This window comes from Ambystoma mexicanum, chromosome 11, assembly GCF_040938575.1.
Source record: "Ambystoma mexicanum isolate Mex_15411 chromosome 11, UKY_AmexF1_1, whole genome shotgun sequence".
NCBI classification, from domain to species: Eukaryota; Metazoa; Chordata; class Amphibia; order Caudata; family Ambystomatidae; genus Ambystoma; species Ambystoma mexicanum.
In genome coordinates this window covers 402,169,502-402,193,385 of record NC_090934.1, presented here as the reverse complement: position 1 = coordinate 402,193,385, position 23,884 = coordinate 402,169,502, and the positions used below count along the sequence as shown (strand labels likewise).

Sequence of the window (23,884 nt, the reverse complement as noted above, 5' to 3'; positions counted from 1 at the left end):
CTTAAAACCCATTATAATTCAAATAAACCTTTACCTTTGAAAAAATGCATTTGATGCTTTTTTTCTATGAATTTTTTTCTATGCTTTTGTCATTCAATGCTTTGTATTCGAGGCAATGACTGGATACCGTGCAGAAGTACTGGGAGCCCATCGGAGTAGCGACGGTGGGGACCTATTGCATGACGGCATACCAAAGGCCTTTAGGGTACTGACCTCAGTAATAGGCATACATGAAGGACAATACATGACATGTGCTTCACTCCTCACTAGATTTGAGCAGAGGTGGCTAGGTACGGATGGGGTATTGCAAGAGGATACCATAGAAACACTTTATGATATCTCGGAAGGGGGGCATGCAGTGTCTAGGATAAATCAGTTACTGATGTCACAGAAGGGGGTTATGCTGCTGCAGACCAGGCGCAGCTGGGAGGTATACTTACAAGAACAATTGACAGACGCAGTCTGGGGTAGAGCACTGACCTATCATACAAGGTGTCTAGAAACGTGAAGCTCCAACTGATACAACTATATATAACCCATAGGGCATACCTGGACCCAAAGACGATTGCTAGCTTCAGAAAGTAGCTGACCAAACTTGCTCGAAATGCGGATTGATTAATATGGATCTGGTACATATATTTTGGGCTTGTGCAGTGATTCTGCGATACTGGTAAGAAAAAGTGCAGACCTTAGGTGGGGCAGGTATAACGCTGGATATTAGTACTCCGGCAGCCTGTATTCTTGGCATATTCGTACAGCCAAAACAGGCGAGACATGTCAGTAAGCTGAAGAACCTGGCATACATCGTAGCAAAACGGAGAATAGCAATGGGGTGGAAGGCATGCAAGAGACCAGAAGTGCGTTTGTGAGTGATCTCCAGAAATGGATGCTGGCAGAAACCTCTGTTTGGCAGGAGGTGGTCCGCCAGGGAGAACCCAGTGGTAACCTTGACTCCAGGAGACCTATGATGCAGGAGCTGATGGCTCTACAACATAGCAATATTTGAATAATCATAGGATCTGTACGGCTGATATTAAAGATGTATGTGCATATCTCAAGTCGATGTAAGATGCTAGCGCAATGTCAGTGGAATAGGCTGGGATGAGGCTGGGGCGAGTTGGGGTGTGTGGGTTACACAGACATGATGGACTGGACAATGTGATGCGCTATACAGGAGTGTCTGTAAGTTATGTTGTTGGTTAATTAATAAAACTCAAAATAATAAAATGTTTGGAAAATCTGCTCTGGCTCCCTCTATGAATTGGGGTTAGTTTGTTTCAAGATTGATTTAATGGCATGGGGAGTACAGGATACCACAGCCTTGATGTAGACTCACCTGCCACCTTGATCCTTTACATGCTGCTGCTGGTTTCTGCCTCTGTCGGCGGTAAAGATCGTAGATTCTTGAGCAGGGTTCTTTCTCAGCCAGCTTCCAGGTAGACTTGCGGTCTGATAGTTGATGTCATGTTCTTGTTTAGTGATGTCTCCTCGAAAATTGCCGTAGTGAAGTTCCCTAAAAGTCCTGCAATGCTTTAACATCCATGTCTGCCGATACCTTCCTCTGCATCTTCTGCAGCACTTCTCCACATCAACAGTTCGTTCATGTGTCTTATTTAGTAGGGCTTCATCACTATAATTCATCAAAATACTGGTGCAAGGACTCTTAAGACCAATTGGGAATTGGCGCTGATATTGGGTTCTCAAGACCGTCAGATGGGTGCATGTGTTCAAATGATGCTGTCCAGTCAGCGTCAGGCATCATTTAAACATTAAGAACTTTGTCCTGCATGTCCTTTTGGTTGCCCAGTGATGTGGATTTTATTGGGTAAGCCAGACACTTCCCATATCTTGGTTAACAAGGGGGGGGTCTGTTCTGACGTGTAACGTTTTAGGGGCGGGACTACTTCCTGATTCTAGTAGGCCCAAGTAATTTCTATTGTGTCCAAGGAAATACAAAAACACTGTAAATGTGAAGATGTACATGAAGTAGTTCAGACAAAAATAGGTATCATATGTTCAGCTTATAAGTTTATTTTGCTGTTGGGTGCATTTAGTTAATCATGCATCAGTATTATTAATAAAAGACTGTTTGTACCGAGAGCAAACAGAAATGCAAAACAAATTTTTCATTCAGAGATACTTGGTGTGCAGGAGGTTAGAACACAGTCTTAGCCCTGTCCTCACACCATTATAATGGCCAAATTAATTGACAAAATGCAATAAAACAAAAAGCAGGGTAACCACCATCATTAGTGACAAGTGATTATCGTGTGTTCAGATGCAAGACAACCCAAAACAAAAACATTAAAAGGGAAAATTCTTGGTTGTCTGTAGCCAGGCTGGAGGGTGACCTAACACGTGGTCCACACCATTATAATGGCCAAATTAATTGACAAAATGCAATAAAACAAAAAGCAGGGTAACCACCACCATTAGTGACAAGTGATTATCGTGTGTTCAGATGCAAGACAACCCAAAACAAAAACATTAAATGGGAAAATTCTTGGTTGTCTGTAGCCAGGCCGGAGGGTGACCTAACACGTGGTTGACGTCTAGATTTAGATCAAAAGGATTTTGGGACCAGGAGAGATATGTAGATATTGGTCCTTAAGACGTTTCGGCTGGTAGCCTTCATCTTGGGCCTGGAATAGGTCTCCCTAGGATAGAGATATGGGGACACTATTAATGTCTGAATCAGGGGTTAAAAACTATTGTTTTTTTTAAAAAACACAATCTGTTCCAAGAATATGGTACACCACAATAAAATCAAGGGCAAGGGAGATACAGAACTGACCTTGGGGGCTGCGATGCTGCTAGATTCTGTGGATTGTTTGTGGCACCCAAGACAAATAGGGTGCAGGGTTGAGTAAGCTTCTGGGCGTTAGTGGCAGGCTAGCAGACACAGTACCGAACACAAGTAACGTTACTAACTCACTTAACCACAAAGAAGCGTGGTGGATATTTAAACTCAAAAGCACTACCAACGGCCTCAATGAGATAGATCCCATACACTTCAGCAGATAAACATACAAACTAGAGCCTTACTCCCCTCCTCCTGTGGTACCTGACAATTCTCCTGTCCTCTTGTTGAGACCACGATTGGTGGCAACTTACCATATTCTCATTTAATTGGATGCTGTAAAGAATTGGTCCCCATACTTCACTGCTACTCACACAAACCACAAGGACACAGTCCCCTTCGTGTACATACAGCAATGTGAACCGCGTTTTCCAAACACGCATGCGTTAGCGACTAGCATTTCCATCTTTTGATAGGCTCGCTCGGCAACGCTACAGGAGTTCAGGCACGGGCATGCGCAACCGCCGAATACTACTCGCGGCGCGCATGCGCACCCAGCACCGCTGTGCACAGCTCGGCTTTTTCTTTCTCTTTTTCACTTACTGCTAAGAGCTTCCCCAAGTGAACGTGGCGCTCCGTTCGCAAGCTGCCCACGCAAATTTACTCGCCAGACTGCAGCACACTTTGAACTCAACTCAAGGTAATAAGAACCCCTTTTCCTCTGTAATACTTTACCTATACAACAAATCTGGATCTTTCACTCCCTTTCTTTATTTCATTCTTACTAATGCAGACCAGACAACGAACCTGGCTCAAACCAGCAATCTTCACGTTGAAGTCAGACTTCTGCTGACCTTGGCCAACATACCGGCTTCCCATGATTCTCCAGTATTTTTGGACACAGAAAATACCCAGTAAGGTGAGCGCCCGTCATTCTCACGCTTCATAGTCATTATATATCAGCCCGTATTACCCTGTACTAGATGTTTTTGACTCCTGCATATTTTTCTGACTCCTGTAGCCTTTCTCAGCCTGCCACTAACGCCCAGAAGCTTACTCAACCCTGCACCCAATTTGTCTTGGGTGCCACAAACAATCCACAGAATCTAGCAGCATCGCAGCCCCCAAGGTCAGTTCTGTATCTCCCTTGCCCTTGATTTTATTGTGGTGTACCATATTCTTGGAACAGATTGTGTTTTTTAAAAAAAACAATAGTTTTTAACCCCTGATTCAGACATTAATAGTGTCCCCATAGCTCTATCCTAGGGAGACCTATTCCAGGCCCAAAATGAAGGCTACCAGCCGAAACGTCTTAAGGACCAATATCTACATATCTCTCCTGGTCCCAAAATCCTTTTGATCTAAATCTAGACGTCGACCACGTGTTAGGTCACCCTCCAGCCTGGCTACAGACAACCAAGAATTTTCCCATTTAATGTTTTTGTTTTGGGTTGTCTTGCATCTGAACACACGATAATCACTTGTCACTAATGGTGGTGGTTACCCTGCTTTTTGTTTTATTGCATTTTGTCAATTAATTTGGCCATTATAATGGTGTGGACCACGTGTTAGGTCACCCTCCAGCCTGGCTACAGACAACCAAGAATTTTCCCATTTAATGTTTTTGTTTTGGGTTGTCTTGCATCTGAACACACGATAATCACTTGTCACTAATGGTGGTGGTTACCCTGCTTTTTGTTTTATTGCATTTTGTCAATTAATTTGGCCATTATAATGGTGTGAGGACAGGGCTAAGACTGTGTTCTAACCTCCTGCACACCAAGTATCTCTGAATGAAAAATTTGTTTTGCATTTCTGTTTGCTCTCGGTACAAACAGTCTTTTATTAATAATACTGATGCATGATTAACTAAATGCACCCAACAGCAAAATAAACTTATAAGATGTACATATGATACCTATTTTTGTCTGAACTACTTCATGTACATCTTCACATTTACAGTGTTTTTGTATTTCCTTGGACACAATAGAAATTACTTGGGCCTACTAGAATCAGGAAGTAGTCCCGCCCCTAAAACGTTACACGTCAGAACAGACCTCCCCCTTGTTAACCAAGTACTCCTAGCCCATTGTTCTGTCGTTGGTGGGCTATCCCTCCAGTTACCAACTTCCCATATCTTGTCACAGCGTGTTGTGTGACATTCAGCCCTGATCTATGAACATGTACTGCTGCATTTTTATCCCATGTCTAACAAACACAAAAATACACCACTTGTACCACCTGCACAGCATACCAAACGCATGGATACAGTGATACCTATAACAAACCCCATGCTCTTTCCTGAAGAGTGAGGAGTCCACTGGAGATACCTACGTGAAAGAGCACCCACTGCCCACTTAAGGTCACACGGTTGAACAGAGAGAGAAGGAGAAGCTGGCAGTCTACATGCTGCTAGCGGCATTGAAACGTCAATCCCAAATGGTAGACAGGGTTTCACAGCCACCCAAACAAGGTTACTTGCCTGGAGAAAACATTGAACATAATGTAACTCCAAATCTGAGGAGTCGATTCTGTGTGCATATCATTAATTCAAAACATGTCAAGCTTTGAGGATCAGACCTTGATGGGTGTCACATTGGATTACAGGGTGAACCAGCAGGGGAAGAAAGAAAACTATGAAAGGGATGCTGCAACGTACATCACAGTTTGAAACCATCGATCCCACCATTCAGCCATGCCAGAGTAGACTAAGGTCAGAAGCTAGTAGTTATTATGGAGGGCACTGTCTTCTAATTGGTTGAAACTCCGAGTCCATCTGTGCTACCAGGGGAATTTCCTGCCTTTGGTTTTAGTGAAAAATCCAACTTTTCTCTAAAACAAATAGCCAGGCACCATTTTAGTGGCTTATAATCTGTGTGGTTGGTAAAAGAAGACCGACCAGGTAGGCTTTTATGCTCATGGTGGGATCCTACACTTGTGTTTAGGATAGCGTAGCTCTTCGATTTCATCCAGCTTTCTGGGGTTACATTGGAAGGAATGGGGCCGGACTAATAATATTTCAACCCTGGTGACATCTTGAATTGGAATCCTGCTTGTGTTTGCTGTGCAGGAGGTTAAGGGTGTTTTTAATATTATTTACATGTTCTCCATATTGTTTAGGGTTGCTTGGCAATTTCACACTTTGCAGACTTCGCAATTGAGAGCTTCAAGCCAGGCAGTTATGCGGATCACACAAACTGATCCGTGTACCCAGACAGATACGGTCAACTTAAGACCTATTACCAACTCCTTCTTCCTCTCAAGGATAGTGGACAAAATGGCCACTAGGCAATTTCAATGTTTTCTGGACCAAAATGCTTTCTTACACCCTAGGCAATGTGGATTCAGAGGTTATCACACCACCGAGAGTGCCCTGCTGGACCTTCAGACCAATATGCTTGAAACTGTCGATAATATCGGGTGCGGACTCTTGGTATTGTTGGACTTAGCAGCGTTTGACTGCTAGACCATGACATCCTTCTTCTTACTCTAGAAAGAGTCAGCAGATGCTCTTGCCAAGCTGTAGCATGGGTGCATTCCTTTTTATCTCGTAGGGTCTTGACCGTACACTGGCGTGACTCCTGCTCAGAGCCTACTACCATCTGTTGCGGAGAGCCTTTCTTTCAATGGCACTTTTTAATGTGTACATACAGCCTTTGTATGACCTGCTAACCAACACTGGCTCTCATTTTTCAAACTATGTAGACGACGCACAGCTACTACTTAATTTGGATGGCAACTATGACTCCGACTCCATCAAACTTAACCCCATCTATCAAAAAGTAAAGCAGTGGATGACCGTGCACCAAATGTGCTTAAATAACTCCAAAACCAAGCTCTTACTTTTTGGACGACCCTGTGCTAGATCCAAACTAGACCCTTGCTGCACAAATTTGTTATTGACAGCTGCACAATCCTGATACAGAGTAAGGTTAAAACCTCCAGAATGTACTTGGATTCTTCTCTGAGCTCTGACACACAGGTAAACAACTTAGTAAAATACTCACATTACCATCAGAAGTTGCTCAGGCAGGTTAAATCATTAATCTCTGAGATGAATTGCAAGACCTTGGCCAGAGCAGCGATTCTTTCCCGACTTGATTATTGTAATGCGATTTTAGGGGGTGCTACCAAAAGAAAATCTGGTCAAACTTCAGACCATCCAGAACAATGCGATTCGTATAATCAAAAACTAGGCCCATGGTGAACATATCTCCGAACACAGGACATTTCAAGACTCTTACTCAGGCACACAAGTGCATTAATGGTACAGAGGCTTCAGATTTGAAGGAGAGACTGATAAATTATCAACCGCAAAGGCTACTGCGATCCAGCAATAGTAAGCTTTTGGTTCCCATCATGCCAAACCATACTGGGGGAAATGGAAGATATTTCCCTTCTCTTGCAGCCAAAGCCTGGAACTCCCTTTCCCCAGCACTGCGATTGGAACAACATTTACTACTCTTTCGCAAACAACTAAAAACAATATTATTTAACTAAATCTCTTGTCCTCCTTCTGCTCCTAGGTCATCCTATGTTTCTGTTTGTCTTGTGTGTTGTCGACACGCCCTGGTACCTGTCTGGTTTTCTGCATGTAAGAAACAAATAAATAAAGACAGGTCAACAAAACTTGTGGCACAACACAAAGTGGGTTTGCAATTTCCTGGGTCCTTAGGGTCCATATCAAGCCCCTCTTGACGTCCTTCGGGACGTAGGAGAGTTCTTGGGGTCTATAGCTTGGGGAGGGCATCTAGTGAGTAAAGGGTTGCTGACCCCTGCCAAGGGACTTGGAGCAATGGAGAGTGATCCAGCGATCCCCTGAATACCAGCCCCAGGTCACATCATCTACCAGGCCCGCTGAGCCACTCCCCTGGTGGAGCGCAGAGCCAGGCAGGAGATGTTACAATAGGTCAGGTGAAATTTGATATATTACGGCAAAACATCTTTGCAGGTTATGCAGTACAGAGAAATGTTGTAAAAACTAGGTTGATAAGTACAAGGCTGAACAGACACTAAATAAATCAGAATCAGGAGTGACTAGGGTCTGTAAGAAGAGCAGTTTGTCCTCCCCTTCTCAGCTAGTGTCAGACATAAAGCCAAGCAGCCAGGCTTATCTCAAGAGGGGTCAATGTGAGCAGTCAGGTTGTTACACAGTGTTTCACAATGACAGTTATTCAAATAAACACTTACACACAAGGTTTCTTGATTACACAATTATTAATTTATTTAACAGTCAGTTGAATAAGCCTTCTTTAGAAGGGAACAATCATATAACACAAATTATACTTCAATAAATACACACTCTCAGTTTCACTGAATCAGTTGATACCCATTGGGGATGGCACACATGCACTTCCTACACCCTCAGGTGACGTAAATTACTAGGACACTGTGGACATTCATTTATCACTGGCACATTTAGAGCAATACTGAGTGGGAGATCAAAAGGAAATGTTTCAAAGGGAGAAAACAATGGTTAACAAATATTCTTCAGCAGGTAAGTACTTTTTAAAACCCTCCAATGCAACGTAGGTAAGAAGAGTCTTTGAGGGAACCAGGACAGCCAATGTTAGTTGAGCAAAAGTCTAGGTGAGCTGAAGCACTTCTTCCAGGTAGGTAAAAAGTCTTGCACAGTGTTTTAGAAATGTTTGTAGAAAATGAAATCACTGTAGGGCCACAAGCTGGGAGGCTTGTGAGGGGCAAAGCTGCAAGCAACTCTGGAAAGGCAACCACGACATGTCTCAACTGAGAGCAAGCAAGGCTTCACAACAAGAGGTAAGTCCTCTTAGTTTTACAGTACCTTTGGTTAGAAGAAACACTGCTTCCAGCTGGCTTCTGTTCCTGTGTAGGTCTGCAGATACTGTGTTCCTGGGCCTTAGGTGTGGGGACAAGAGGAAGGACGCCTGGTGACCCCTGCACTACGAATGGAAGGTCAGCGGCAGCAATGGACAAACTTCAGATCATCGGCACTTCGCAGTTTCAGCTCCTCGCGGCTCTCGCAAACAGCACCACCACGGTTCTGTCATGATTCCTGCCCCTCATGTCCCCAGCCCTCCAAGATGTCAGGCTGGAGCCAGGCCACGATCACCTACATGGCCCTCAAGGGCCTCTCCATCCCTCCAAAGACCCACTTGGAGTCAGACTTGGTGCTTGTGGCACCAGACTCTCTCACTCCCAGAGGATAACATTGGGGATTGGACTTGTAGTGCATTGATGGGGACAAGATGGATGCCCCCACATATTTCGGTTCCCAGAACTGCATGTGCGGTCTAGTCTTTTGGGTGTGGTTCAGCCCAGAGGACCCTGGGATACCCAGAGACTATTTAAGCCACACCCAGGCTGAGAAACATGCTTTGCGTTTTCTGCACCTGCAGCGTGACACTCACCGTGTTTGGATCGGTCTCCAGTAGGCCTGCATCTTTCTTCTACGCTCAGCTCCTGCAAGAACAAGAACACCGTTGGGCAGAAGCGCCGCAAGGTAAGGCTGTTCCTATCAGTCATCGCTCCTTCTGTTCTGCGGGCATCTTCAGCGGTGTCATTCCCATCCCGGCACGCCGCTTCCTAAGAAAAAGGGAGAAGAATAGAAAAAAGGCATTAGTAAGCATTCTGCAAATCTTTGCTTATTTTTAAATATTGTATGAGCTTCAAGCGCTTACCTGAATCCCAGCCGCTCTGGGGGAACTCTGTCTCCGGAACTTCTTATCCATCTGCAAGAGGGAAAAGACACTCCAGGTTAGCGTGGAAACATCTAGAGGCGCTGCATACCGCGCTTACCCACCACATTTGTTCTTCATAACCGGCATCCACGCTGAAAACGTCACGGCACCTAAAAGACACAGAAAAAGAACTCAGTTCAATGCAAATACGAAAGGGGTGCATCGCGCATCTCATTCTCACTCACCTCCAGCACTACTCATCTCAGCAGCATGCCACCATCCCCGGACGCCTGCCATCATCTAAGGAAGGAAAGGAACGAAGTTAGAGAACTGTTCAAAAGACTCATTATACTTACCTGTCTGACTCTTGCCAGTGAAGTAACTAGGCAGTAACGAGCCCGCATCAATCAACGTGCCCCTGCGCTGAAGGCAGGACGGAGAGCACACTATCCAAGAAAACAAGGTGAGCTGTGGATCAAAGGGAAGGTTTGGATCCCGGGGAAGAAGGGGTTCAAGCACACAGAGACAATAGGGAGTTAAACTCTACCAATCCTGTGTTTCAGGCCCAGTCTCCAGTCGAATAGCCTCCAGGGAAGGGTTCAAGGTCATAAGAGGTCAGAACAGGCTGAGTGACGTCCCTGTGGGTACCAGGTGAGCGTTAGAGGTTCTCAGATACCTTAATGGACTTTCCTCGCATCTGGGGTCCAGCACTCTGTTGAGATGGCTCAGGCTTGGTCAGTCCTGCTTAATGGGAGCCTGGTGGATCTTCTTGGAGCTCGAGTCCGACTTAAAATCAAGCAATTTCAATTCACTGCTCTTGGAAACCCTGGCTTCACCAAGAGAAGGTATTTAAACCTTTGGAAAATCTGAGCGACTTCCCTCTGACACTGCACTGAAGGTGCTGTGTGTCACAATGCAAAGCCCCCCTGCCTGTCTCAAACTTGAGTAGGACCACCTAAGGTTCCGGAAGGAACTCAAGACCTTCCTCTTTGTTTCCGCTTTCTCTATCTATCTCCGCTGCTGATGCTCCTGTCTGCTGTGCTAACTGATTACCTGGCCCCCCATTGACCCTCACAGGCACCAGGCTCCTGCATGATCAGTAGCCCTTTACACTGCCTCCGGGCCTCCCACCCAGTTTCTTTAATATGCTGGTCCAAATCCCACAGTACTTTGGAGGAATTTAGGCTATCATGAGGGTCGCAGGCCACATCTGAAGGGTATTTATGCAAAACAAGGGGGGTCTGGGAATCTCTCTACCAGCAAGAACACAGCCCAATGACCTGTTCTTGGATGAGTAACCCCTGGGAGAGACTCTACCAAGTCTATAGCTCACTGTCCCTTTCACAGAGAAGACATTTCCCTGCATATCAGTCTTTGTCCTGCCCAGGGGCAGTACAGCACCGAAATACTAGGCAATTCTCCTCTGAACAAGAGTACCAACAGCAACCCCATATACGTATTTCAGCCTTGTTGGGCATCATCAGTGAGGTGAAGCTGCGCCTCTCTAAGAACAGTGAGCAAGGGGTCCACGTCTGGATTGCCCTTTTACCTTAGGGTGAGACGCAAAGCTAATTTATGCAAAACAAGGGTGGGGTCTGGGAATCTCTCCACCAGCACGGACACAGCCCAATGACCTGTTCTTGGGTGAGTAACCCCTGGGAGAGACTGTACCAAGTCTTTAGCTCACTGTCAGTTCTTAGAGAGGCGCAGCTTCACCTCACTGATGGAGAACAAATATAGCAATGAAAGATGGAGGTGGTCCTACTAGGCCTTGTGAGAATTCAGAGCGTGCAAGTGCAGAGAGAAGGGATAAGGAGTGGGGGAGGGTTAAGTGCTAGGTGTATCAACATTAAGGGAGTGAGCAGCTGTAAGTGCCTAGGCAGAGTGGTCAGCCGCCATTAATTAAGTGCAGGCCTGTGGTGACATAGCAAAGTGCCGGTGGAGGATACGGGGGTGTGGAGACTGTAGGCGATTGGGTGTGGGAGGCCTGGACCAGGGAGGACGCATAAGGGACCTGGTCACCACTCTCAGCAACTGTGGGATGTAACAGGGGAGGGAGGACGGGAAGGAGGAGGTGAACAGGAAAGTCTTGAGGAGCTTCCGGAATCTGAGGAGCTCCGGCTTAAGATGAAGAGGAAGGGGGAGGCTATTCTGTAGGAGGGAGGCGGCTGAGGAGAGCCATCGGCCACCAGCACGCTGTTTAGCGAAGCGCTTAACACGCAGAGAGTTGGTGCTGGAGGAACGTAAAGAGCTGGAGGGAGAGTATTTAGTGAGAGCAAGTTGTAGATAGCTTGGTCCCTGGCCCCAGACAGCCTTGTGGATGATGCAGAGGGATTTGAATTTGATCCATGCAGCAACCAGGAGCCAGTGGAGAGTTTTTTAGGGCTGGAGATATGTGGTCCCTGACTTGAGGCCCAGAATAAGTCTTGCAGCCCTATACTTGATTAGCTGCAGGGGTCGCGAAGAAGAGGGTAGATTAAGGAAAAGGCTATTGCAGTAGTCTATCCTAGAGAGAACCAGAGCTCTAGAGACATTGAGCTTCTGGGGGAAAGTCAGGAAAGTAAGAATTCCTTAGGTTAGGTGGAGTTGAAGGTGGTACTTCTTGGCAAGGTCCTGAATGTGAGGGATGAAGGAAAGAGAGGAGTCGAAGATGACTCCAAGGTTTCTGTCTTCAAATGGGAGAGATTGGGAAAGCCCATAGAAGATGGCCAGAGTGAGGGACAGAAAGACAGGGCAGGAGTCCCAATAGGAAGGATCTCAGTCTTGCTGGTGTTGAGGCAGAGATTATTGGCAGTACACCAGGAAGTACATTTGAAGAACACCATGAAGTAAACAAGACCTGAAACACCTTAGAAAGATGCCTAGAACATTTCATTCTTTATTTGGACAGGCTCTGGTTGTCTGGCACCACCAGCCAATAAAGGCTCTGTGCAGTAATTTTCAAACAGCCATGCAAAGTTGCACCATATTTCAATCATCAACACATCCAAAAGTTAAAAAAAGGGAAAAATCTGGCAGCACTTTGCCAGGAGACGCGGATCAGGACACCAAACCAATTGTTCCATTTCACCAGGCCCTCGGCTACTGAACCTCCAGTACAAAGTGTAGTCTCAAAGTGTCTCTTATTTAGTGATGTGCAGACTGACGGCCAAGGGGATTCTATCTGCCCCTCTTCCAACTAGGAGGGGATTAAAACAGGGATGCCCGCTGGCGCCTACAATCTTCAGTCTGTTCCTCTCGGATATGCCCCTAAGCCAAGAGGGGGTCAGAGCATTTCCACCTCAACTTTACAGGCAATACATCCCTTTGATAATGTATGCTGATGATTTGGTGGTTATAGATCATACCCCCAAAGGAGGCTTACACAAAAGTTTGAGCGTGTAGAATCGATAACCTACCTGGGCATTAAGATAAATAACAACGTAAAAGAAACCACCTGACGGAAGAGCTGAGGTGTTAATGTACCAGATTGGCAACACAGACAAAATAAATGCTGAGAAAATTTGGCAGGTACACACTGGTGCCCATTTTAACCTTTTATAAGCAAAAGGTTACTCCAATTATATTATATGGAGCCGAAACAGCATTAAATATCCTGCCTGCATTCTGGAATCTATTAGTAGGGATTTTTTGGAGAAGAGTGTTCGACCTCCCCAATAATCAACCAGTGTCGCTTATCAGATTTGAACTGGGATTGCAGTCACTTAGCTCTTTGGTCAGATGGAGGTCATTGTCCTTATATAGGAAAACTAAAATGGAAAATGCTATTCCGGTCCTAGATATTCTGAAAAGTGAGCAGAATACGTTGGGTGCCGCAAGGGATCAAATTCTAGATGCCTGGAAATTGAAATGTAGAGAGGTACTGGATGATCTGGGTTTTAATGAGGAAACAGTGATAAACAACCTGGATAAGATAAAAAATAAAGCTGAGAAGAATGGACTGGATAGAGACCATAGAGGTGAGATCTGTGTATAAGGTCACTATTATCATCAAGAGGGAGCAAAGAGCTATCAACCAAGTCCCCAAGTACCTGGTAAAATTCCCTTCAAATAAACATAGGAATGTGTTTGAGATTGAGGCTAAATATTCTTCCGACAAAAGACATTTTGTGGTATAGGAGGGATAGGATGATGGATTCTGCAATGTGTAGATTCTGCAAGACCCATATGAAAACAACTAAGCATTTACTCCTGGAATGTGAAGCCCTAGAGTCAACAAGAAGGAAGTTCTTAACTGAGGTTATCCAAGACTATAGGACTCTAACGAAAGAGGAATGGTGGGAGGCCTCCATTTTGGGAGAAAGAGTGAAAGTGCTACTTGCAATAACATTTTTAAGGAGACTGATTTTATTGTGGGAATGGAGGGAGGGAATGTTTCATGAAAGGCTTGTATACACCATAACATGTTTAATAAACAATAAAAAAAAATAGGAATAAATGAAAATTCACAGTTGCAGGCTGTCTTTTTAAAGTCTTGGTCCTCCTTGGGATGACTTCAATAAACAGACCTGGACATCATACATCTAGCTCATCAGGGCGCCTCCTCACTTCTACCAGCACAGGTGTAAACCCTTTTCCCAAACCCAGCCAAAGGGTAGGGTTTAGTGAACTACATAAGCCCAGTTGCACAGTGTGAGTGTTTGAAGAAGGGGCTGTAAGCAAGAGTTTAGAGTGAGTCTGCTAGTAGGAGGTGATTGCAGAATAGGAAGAGCAGGATGGAGATGAGATGGGGCTGGAGCAGAGAGAAGAAGGTAGTGGAGGCTTGCAAACATCATATGGTATGTGAACGTAAGTAGGAGGTTGACAAACATCAGGAGGAGGTGTGAATGAGACAGTTGGCAATTATTAGGATGAGGAGAAAGGGAGAAAGGAAGGAGAAATGAAAGAGAAAGGGGGAGGTGGGCCAATACAGAAGAAGTAGTGTGGCTGGAGAGAACAGGAGGAGGAATCTGAGAAAGATCATCAGGTGGCTTGTGAGACCTTAGCCAGAGTAGCAAGGAAGACATTAGAGGGCATGCTTGGCCCAAGGCAGCATGTAGGGATGAGGCCTAGATATGAAGCAGTCAAGCCCACGGTGGTAGGAGGAATGAGCACATGGTGATATATGATAGGTTATTTATAACGCGCTTAATACCCAGAGGTTTCTAAGCGCGGACCCGGGGATCGAACATTTGTTATTCCGTGTCGTCTTGCTTCCAAGATGAGCATGTTGCTGCAGAGCTATCCTCCCGAGTGAGGTGTTGAAGAGTTGCAACACCAAAGTAGGAGTTGAGAGGTGGTTAAATGTAAGGTCAGGACCCTAGATAATAAATAAACGAGTAGATTGAGGCCTGTGAAGGCGTCCTCTGAAAGCTTGGGATGCCCAACCCAGTTGGCCCTGTGTCAGCCAGGAAGAAAGGGTCGACTAATACTTACAACTTGTAACAGAAACCCAACAACACCTAAAAGAGTTACCAAATCCACCGGAGGTGGTTATATCCCAGCAGCAATCGAAGGCAAGCTTGAAGAACCACATAGAGACTATGAGTAAAGGGGGATACTCACAAACTGTTTGAAGAAAATGCTAATACTGCTGGAACATTTGACAAGAGGCTTTTATGACATTTTACATTTTTACTTTTTACCCTGGAGAAAACCTTTGCGTGTTAAATAAAAATGTGCAGGCTCTTTTTGGGCCCTACTCAGCCATAAGACACTGCCTACAAGGCTGATGAGTCTGGGCAAAAAGAATGTATTTTTAGGAGTTTGCTAAAGTCCAGTGTGGGGTAGTTCCATAGCTGAAGGGTTGCTGCAGGGGTACGACCTCCTATCACCGACGCCCTTTTTTGCGACGGGTGTTTTTCCAAACACTTTTTCTAGAAAAAACACATCACATTTTTTGGGGGGGTTTCTGAAAGGACATATAAAGGGTTGGGGGGTCAGGAACAGTACAAAATAGGTTGAGGAGTGGGGACTTATTGGGGGAAACCCCCCACAAATAAGAAAAGAAAGTTTGAGCTTTTTTGGCAACATTTTTTCGGAAAAACACCTGTCGAAAAAACGGGTGTAGATGATATGACATAGAACCGCTGCAGAAACGTCAACATTAAATAAAAAAGAGATACATTTGAATCTCAAAATGTCCAGACTCCTGGAGTTCCTTCTACAGTTAAATCTTGTCTTTCCACAATACATTGATTCTCTTCCCTGTTCACTGGCTGGCCTTAAAGGTAGTACATGTAAGCTTCATTTGGGAGCGAAACTGCAGTCAAAGCCAAAGAAGGGAAAAGGGAATTGGCGTAATAACCATTTATTTTCTAGGCATCTGTAATCCATCATGCAGCAGGATGGAAGACAGGTTTTAGAAGGGGCCGGAGTGGAGGCAGGAGCACAAGGAACAACTATCATTCTGGAAATGACTGGGGTTTGGGATAAAAAATCAGGGGGGATGGGTATGTAGTTAGCTGTTGCCTAAAAATGTTTTAAAAACGTTAAAAACGGAAAGTGTGAGTAACTTGGTCTTCAGATTAATGACGAAATCAAGATTAAAGCTAAAGTAGCAGGCATTGGGAGAGAACATGATGGGAATGATTGCAAGTGATGTTAGAGAGGTGACCTTACAGTAAGAGAGGTTAGAAGAGTGAATGTTTAAGGGTCTTGTACATTTTCATATTGGTCCTACATCCCTTCATGCTCTGTCACAATGGTTTCCCCTTCGCTTTAGTCTATCCCGTGGGTTGAATATCCATGCTGGGGAGCGGAGGACCTTACAGATCTGCCGACAAAGGGAAAGCTCAATGGTCCGGTTGCCGTAGTGGATGGGTATGTGCTTCCAGCGCCACCTCTGGAGATGTGGGAGAAGAAAATCTTTGGATACAGCGATGTCCCTTTAGTGATTGGAACTACCATGCAGGAAGCAGAATTTGGGTAAGATCTTTGATGGCGATGGAGAGTCCCAGCTAAATCCGTTAGGGGTGGGTGGCAGGAGGGGACCGACATTTTAGTACACATTCTGTGATATAGGAATGCTTTGAAGGCTGTGGTCCCCCACTTGCTGTGCGATAGCACATAGACAAAAAAGTTTGATATTTTATAAATGTCTATCTTTTTATTTACATTTTATAATAAAATCAATAATACACTTCATTATACCACACATCAATCATCAATAAAACATTTCTTTCAATAATCAACATTTTTACTATTATGTAGCAAAGCCGTTAGGTTTTCCATTTCCCAGATTTCTCTTCCTTTGCTAGCTCACTTTTCCCCCAGATGGAAAAAGGCTCTCTTCCAGTGGAAATGTCACATATTTTTATTATTCAAAGTAAGAAAGTGATCATCCATTTGGAGGCTGGTAGTTTATTTGACTGGCATGAACTGACTATGTATTCTTTCCGCAGCCCATTTTACAGTAATATCTCATCCTGGACGGAGGACGACTACTACTGGCAGGTGAAAGGTAAAGCAGCACAGACCATACACGTTTTAGGTGCCAAGTAGGAGAGCCAGGCATCATCTGACTAGTGACTGTGTCCTTCTGATCCTCAGGGCATCTGGACACATTTGGGGGAACACTTACCAGTGATGCCTTGAAACTCTACCCGATCTCTGCCGTTTGCAAACAGCAAGAGCGGTGCATTGAGAAGGAATACATAACCATGGTGTCAGACCTAAGGGCTACGTGTCCTAACGAGGACATAGCCAAACTGGCAGCAGGTGAGTTCATATTTGGATGATGGCACAAAGCCGAGTGGGATCAACATATATATGCAAGAGTAAGATAGTGCATGTTTATTTAGTCTGGATGGTCCGTAACAAAACTTCTGAGGCTTGTGGAATCTGCTTAGATCACATGCTGTGCATAGGCCGACATCTAGTGGAAGCTGCGGAGTATTACAGTTTGTTTTTCGAAAGTCGAAAATGGGCGTCGACACAGGCGTGCCAGTAATACTATCCCTATTGTGACGTCCACTGTACCCAAGATCCCTCACGCGTGTAGGATCCTCAGATTGTTTTTTTCCGCCATACTGGTCGGAAGCATCTTGCGGAGTTCCCTGGCCTTAGCCATACTTTTGCTGTTATTATAATTATAATTCTTATTCATTCCCTTCCCCACCCCAACGTCGACCCTCAACCTCGACGACGGCTGGAGAAGTCATCGACCGTCGACTGCTGCACGACGGATCTGGGCCTCGGAAGGCCGCTGGCCTCGGCCCGGGCCTAGTAGGCCGCTGGCCTCGGCCCTTACAAGTAGGGAGAGTGGGGGGTGGTACATACTCTTCACTCTTGATATATAGTTACATTTTATATATTCCTACACTTAGCAGCCCGCTGCCTTAAGGTGCGTATGGAGGGTACCCCTTTTCAATTCTGCCCCAAGTGCAATCGCAAATACCCTTGGGTCGACAGGCACGCCACGTGCAATCTCTGCTTGCCGAGGGATCACCCCGAAGCGAACTGCAGAGCGTGTAGTAGGTTTAAACCTAAGACACTTAAGGACCGTTCGACAAAGCGTTGGGCCCACCACGCCAGGCAGGAGGCCATGGCAGCGGAGGGCGCCTTCAGCGATGGCAGCGACGCCGTACTTTCGGACGGCGAGGGCATTATGGCGTCGAAAGACAGCCGGCGAGCGCAGGTCCCCGACCTCGGAAGGTCGTCCGGCAGGGCGGCTATGGGGAAGACCCCCGGCGACGCAAGCGCTACACACCTAACACACACTAAACACACTAAGACCAACCGGACCTCGACGACGTCGACTTCCCGGAAAGAGGCACAAAAAGAACGGTCCGACTCGGTGTCCTCTGGGCGCTCTCGATCGAGATCACCTCACGACGCAAGGCAATCATCCACTCTTGCCAAGAGTGCCTCGCTACACACATTAACGGAAGTTCGATCGTCGGGAGACGAAGACGACTTCCACCCCCAGGCCGCGCTCCAAGATACCGAGACCGCGGTTAACACCAGTGAGGCCCCACGCCCGAAGCACACAGATACCTCTCCAGACCCTCGGCGCCAGGCGTCGAAAGTCTCTGGGGCCTCCAAGGGACAGGGAAAACATTTTTCCACGCACGGGGAGGGGGGGAAACAGCGGAAAGCACAGCCTTCCACCCCTGTAAAGCCATCCTCTCACCCTAGGCAGACAAGCAAACACAAGTCTACCCTTGAAAAGTCCCATAAATCACCACCTGGTAAAGTAATACCCTGTTCCAGGGAATGGTCCAGTGAAGACATAGACAGGGTTATGTCTAGGATGTCTTCCTTGGCTGATTTTTATGATAAGAACCCAGAACACTTTCTTTCATATAACCCTCAAGGGGCCACACCCTCAGGCTCCTCCGATCCTATCCCGCTAAGTAAAAAGCCCCGGTTCGAAAGACCTGAACCCTTCGAGGTTCAGCCTTACTCCACTCCATATTCTACTCCACTCCCCAGTTACCAGGGACAAGTTTTCCCTGAAGAGGACCAGGAGTTTGAAATTATGGAAGAACAAACCGGGACAGATTACTATGCAGAGGATGAGGACCTGGAGGAGGGAGAAGATGAGCAGGAAATTTACAGAGTAGATTCCCCAGTACAAAGCGAAGCCCCAGTTACTGACTCTCCAGTTGATAACCAGCCCCTCCTTAACGAGGTTCTCGCTCGAGCAGCGGAACACTTCCACATCGACACCCACGGTGTACAGGAGGAAAGGGACTTCGCGGAGGAGTTTGTAGGAGAGAGAAGACCGGTCGCTCAGACCATCCCTATCCTCAAATCCATCCAACGAAGAATAGATCCTTCCCTGGTGAATCCGAACCTCACCAGAGCTGTCAACCCCAGAATTGAAAAGATTTTCCGGGCAGCCCAGTCTGACCCTCTTTATATAAGGGGACATCTTAAACCAGATTCCCTAGTGGTTACCAACACTAGAAAAAGGGCTGGCACGCCCTTATCTTCATCAGAAGCTCCTCCCGACAAGGAGAGCAAAAAACTTTACGGGTTTGGCAGGAAGGTAGCCTCAACGTCCGCCTACCAGGCAAGGATTGCGAATTCCACCACCCTGTTGGCTAGTTACAATTGCCATCAATGGGAAGAAGTCGCGGCGCTCATTGCCTCTGCTCCAGAACCGTTAAAGGGCCAGCTGGCTCGGATCTCGGCAGAGGGGAGAGCCGTGTCTGGTTGCATTTTAAAAGCAACTTTCGACGCTGCTGACAACGCAGGGAGATTGATAGCAGAAGGTACTGTTATCAAGAGACATGCGTGGTTACGGCAGTCGGGATTCAAGACAGAAACCCAGGCTTCTTTAATAGACAAGCCAGTGGAACCCGACCTATTGTTTGGGAAAGCGGTCGAAGACGCACTTAAAAATGCCAAAGATGAATATGAGACTCTCAAATCCCTTGGCCAGCTTACCAACAAACCCCCTAACCAGAGGGGGAACAGTAATTTTCGTCGCCCACGCGGCCAAAATTCACAAAGAGGCAACTATGCCCAGGGACAGGGTACACAATGGAATAACAACCAGCAGTCTACCCAGAGTTACGGCAGGGGTAACAAGAGAGGTCGTGGAAGAGGCAGAGGCAGCCCCAACAAGGGAGGTGGCACGCCTCCACCAAAACAGTGACGCTCAGTTCAGGGTCCCTTGCCACGCAACCCCAGTAGAAGGACGCATTTCCACCTTCACCCAGGCTTGGGAAGGGATCACCTCAGACAGATGGGTGCTGTCAACAGTATCCGCAGGATATTGTATAGAACTACTGCAGCGTCCCCGGAACCATCCTCCACGACAAAGAGTGCACTCCCTAGAGCATCAAAGGATCCTTCTCGAGGAGATCGCCATTCTGCTAGAAAAGGACGCGATAGAACTCGTCCCAGGACACCAGGTAAACAAGGGTATCTATTCAACTTACTTCCTTGTGCCAAAGAAAGATTTGACAATGCGCCCAGTATTGGACTTACGGCCTGCCAACAAGTATGTCAAGCCCCAAAAATTCCGTATGACCACGCTACAAGAGGTAATCCCCCTCCTAAAAAAGGGGGATTACATGGCAACCTTGGATATGAAAGATGCTTATTTTCATATTTCCATGCTCCCAGCGCACAGAAAGTACTTGCGCTTCAAGGTAGACAGTCGCCACTACCAATTCAAGGTACTGCCCTTCGGGATAGCTTCAGCACCAAGGGTATTCACCAAGGTACTGGCGGTGGCGGCTGCACACCTACGCAGGGAAGCAATCCCGGTGTACCCTTATCTGGACGACTGGCTCATAACGGGGGAAACCCCAGGAATTTGCAGGTCAAACATTCAGAGGACTATCGACCTCCTCCACAAATTAGGCTTCTCCATCAACGAGAAAAAGTCAAGTCTGGTGCCAAGCACCTCACGCAAAGCTATGCGGTTACTGGGCATGATGGCGTCATGCATTTACCTGGTCCCCCACGCGCGTCTGCGCATGCGTCCCATGCAGGAATGGTTGGCGAAACAGTGGTCTCAGGCAAGTGGTCATTGGGACGATCTAGTGGTCGTTTCGCCAACACTCGTACAGAGCCTACACTGGTGGACAAGAGAGAATCTCGCAAAGGGGAAACCCTTTTACGATCCCGAAGTACAAGCCGTGGTGACTACAGATGCATGCCTGACTGGGTGGGGAGCTCACCATCTCCACCACACAGCTCAGGGTCTCTGGTCTCACGCAGTAGCCAAGAACCACATCAATCTGCTAGAGCTTCTGGCAGTATTCCGAGCGCTAAAGGCGTTCGAGCCCCATCTACTGAACTTGTCGGTGCAGATCAGGACGGACAGCACGACAGCCATGTTCTATCTGAACAAGCAAGGGGGGACTCGTTCGCCAAATCTGTCCAAGCTTGCCCAGAAAATATGGATATGGGCACTCAGACGGAACATCTTCCTGTCATCGCAACATGTTCCAGGGGAGCTCAATTCCCTAGCGGATACTCTAAGCAGAGACTCCCTCCCAGAAGAACACGAATGGGTCCTTCACAGAGACGTAGTAGAAGATCTCTTCTCTCAGTGGGGTTTCCCCACTATAGACCTATTCGCCACAAGCGAAAACAAACAATGCCCAGGATTTGCATCCAGGTTCCCCCAGCCGGACTCCCAAGGGAATGCCCTGTGGATGAACTGGTCAGGGATGTTTGCGTACGCTTTTCCACCAACTCCTCTCATCAGGAAGGTGGTGTACAAGATGAACAAGGAATCGATGACGCTCATCCTAGTTGCTCCCATGTGGGCGAGACAACCATGGTTTCCACACCTACGCAGGATGGCGGTGTGCGAACCCATCAGACTCCCAGCCTGGTACAACCTACTGTCCCAGCAACAGGGTCAAACAGTGCATCAGGAACCCAACTCTATGAACCTAGCAGCATGGCTCCTGAAGTCATAGAGTTTGGACATCTCAAATTACCACAAAGGTGTATGGACATTCTAAAGGAGTCCAGGAAACCAAATACAAGGCACTGTTACTTTGATAAGTGGAAAAGATTCGTTATCTGGTGCCAGAATAAACAAATCAACCCGGTTGATTGCACTCCTTCCAACGTTGTGACATACATGCTCCACCTGCTGGATGCAGGGTTGGTTTTTAACTCGCTGAAAGTACACCTGGCAGCCCTCTCGGCTTACACCACATCCCATAACAAGTTCTCGTGGTGGAAAGTACCAGTGGTTAAAGCCTTCATGGAAGGAGTAAAGAGACTTCACCCTCCTATTTCGAACCCACCGCCAGGATGGGACCTCAACGTGGTGCTAGCTAAGCTCATGGGACCCCCATTCGAACCCATGCATAAAAGTAGTCTCAAACACCTGACTTATAAAACGGCCTTCTTAGTAGCCATTACCTCCATAAGAAGGGTCAGTGAAATTCAGGCTCTGTCAGTGCAGGATCCTTTCTTTACTATCCACAAGGACAAACTGGTTTTACGCACACACCCTAGGTTCTCACCTAAATTCATATCCAAGTTCCATGTAAACCAGTCCATCGAGCTTCCGGCTTTCTTCCAGAACCCGCAAAGCTCGGCTGAGGTGAAACTACACACCCTAGATGTGCGTAGGGCGGTCCTATACTATGTAAATAAAACCAGACCGCTAAGGAAAACAGATCAACTGTTTGTCTCCGTAGCTACAGGCAGAGAGGGGGATCGCGTCTCTAGGGGCGCTATCTCGAAGTGGATTATCAACTGTATACAGCTGTGTTACTCTCTTTCTGAAAAGACTCTGCCTTTTACGCCAAGGGCCCACTCTACTAGAGGCATTGGTGCCACTCTGGCTTTCATTGCAAATGTTCCCCTCGACACCATTTGCAAAGCGGCTACTTGGAGCTCTATTCACACTTTTACTCAGCATTACTGCATTGACACTCATTCCAAGACAGATACACAAGTGGGACAAGCGGTTCTAAGACATCTGTTTGCTCATGACCCTTCTCACATCCCACCTCCTTCTTCTGGTACTGCTCGCTAATCTATGCACAGCATGTGATCTAAGCAGATTCCACAAGCCTCAGAAGGGATACATTGCTCACCGTAATCGTATTTCTGATGCTTGTATCTGCTTAGATTCACATGCGACCCACCCTTCCTCCCCTCCGAGAGAAGGCGCATGATTGCTTGTAGTCTTACCTTTCTGTCTATCTGCTTGGATTATCTGTACTCACGCTACTCCTCATGCTTCCTCATGTCAGAAAAAATACAATCTGAGGATCCTACACGCGTGAGGGATCTTGGGTACAGTGGACGTCACACTAGGGATAGTATTACTGGCACGCCTGTGTCGACGCCCATTTTCGACTTTCGAAAAACAAACTGTAATACTCCGCAGCTTCCACTAGATGTCGGCCTATGCACAGCATGTGAATCTAAGCAGATACAAGCATCAGAAATACGATTACGGTGAGTAATGTATCCCTTATAACTAATGCCTGAGAGAGTTTTCAACTTTTCCCCAGTTGTGGTCTTGGACCATTCTTCTTTACTGCCCTGGATAAGGCACCAGCAAGAGGGAAGAAGGCCTTCTCGCCTGTCAGGCCCTGAAGTCTCCACCGAGGACTGCGCCATTAGAGCTATTTTACATGCTGGATGTGGCATTGGCCTTCCTCTTTCTGTCTGGGGCACCTACTTCTGTTCTCCAGTACCCCATTGTTTTCTGCCTCCTCCTTTGTATCCTGGATAGTCTAGTTTCCAGAGAGACCATTTTTGATCCCCATCCCCAAGCACTGGCCTCTTATGTTGGCTCCTTGATGGCCTGCCATGTGCTTGTTTCTCCTCCACACTGATCCAACAGGCTTGTGATATACCTGTGGTTCTTCCTGCCTCTGAGTAAGCCTTCCTTGGTTATTCCTTCTCTCCTCCTTTCCTCCCCTTGATATTCTTCTGTCCAACTCAATGTGTTGCTTCACCCCTTTATGCTTGGGGGTTCCCTCCTACTCCTTTCTAAGCTCTTCCTCTA

General features: G+C 46.6%; 1 protein-coding gene across 4 annotated transcripts in view; it reads left to right on the top strand.

Annotated features, from left to right (window-relative positions):
• Positions 1–23,884, top strand: part of LOC138503444 (para-nitrobenzyl esterase-like) — a 344,471-nt gene that overhangs the window by 230,377 nt on the left and 90,210 nt on the right. For all 4 annotated transcript variants that reach the window (XM_069623187.1, XM_069623185.1, XM_069623186.1 and 1 more), the window contains exons 5-7: positions 16,160–16,362; positions 16,839–16,897; positions 16,987–17,154. In XM_069623187.1, coding sequence (XP_069479288.1) covers positions 16,160–16,362; positions 16,839–16,897; positions 16,987–17,154 — 430 coding nt within the window. The remainder of the gene's footprint in view (positions 1–16,159; positions 16,363–16,838; positions 16,898–16,986; positions 17,155–23,884) is intronic.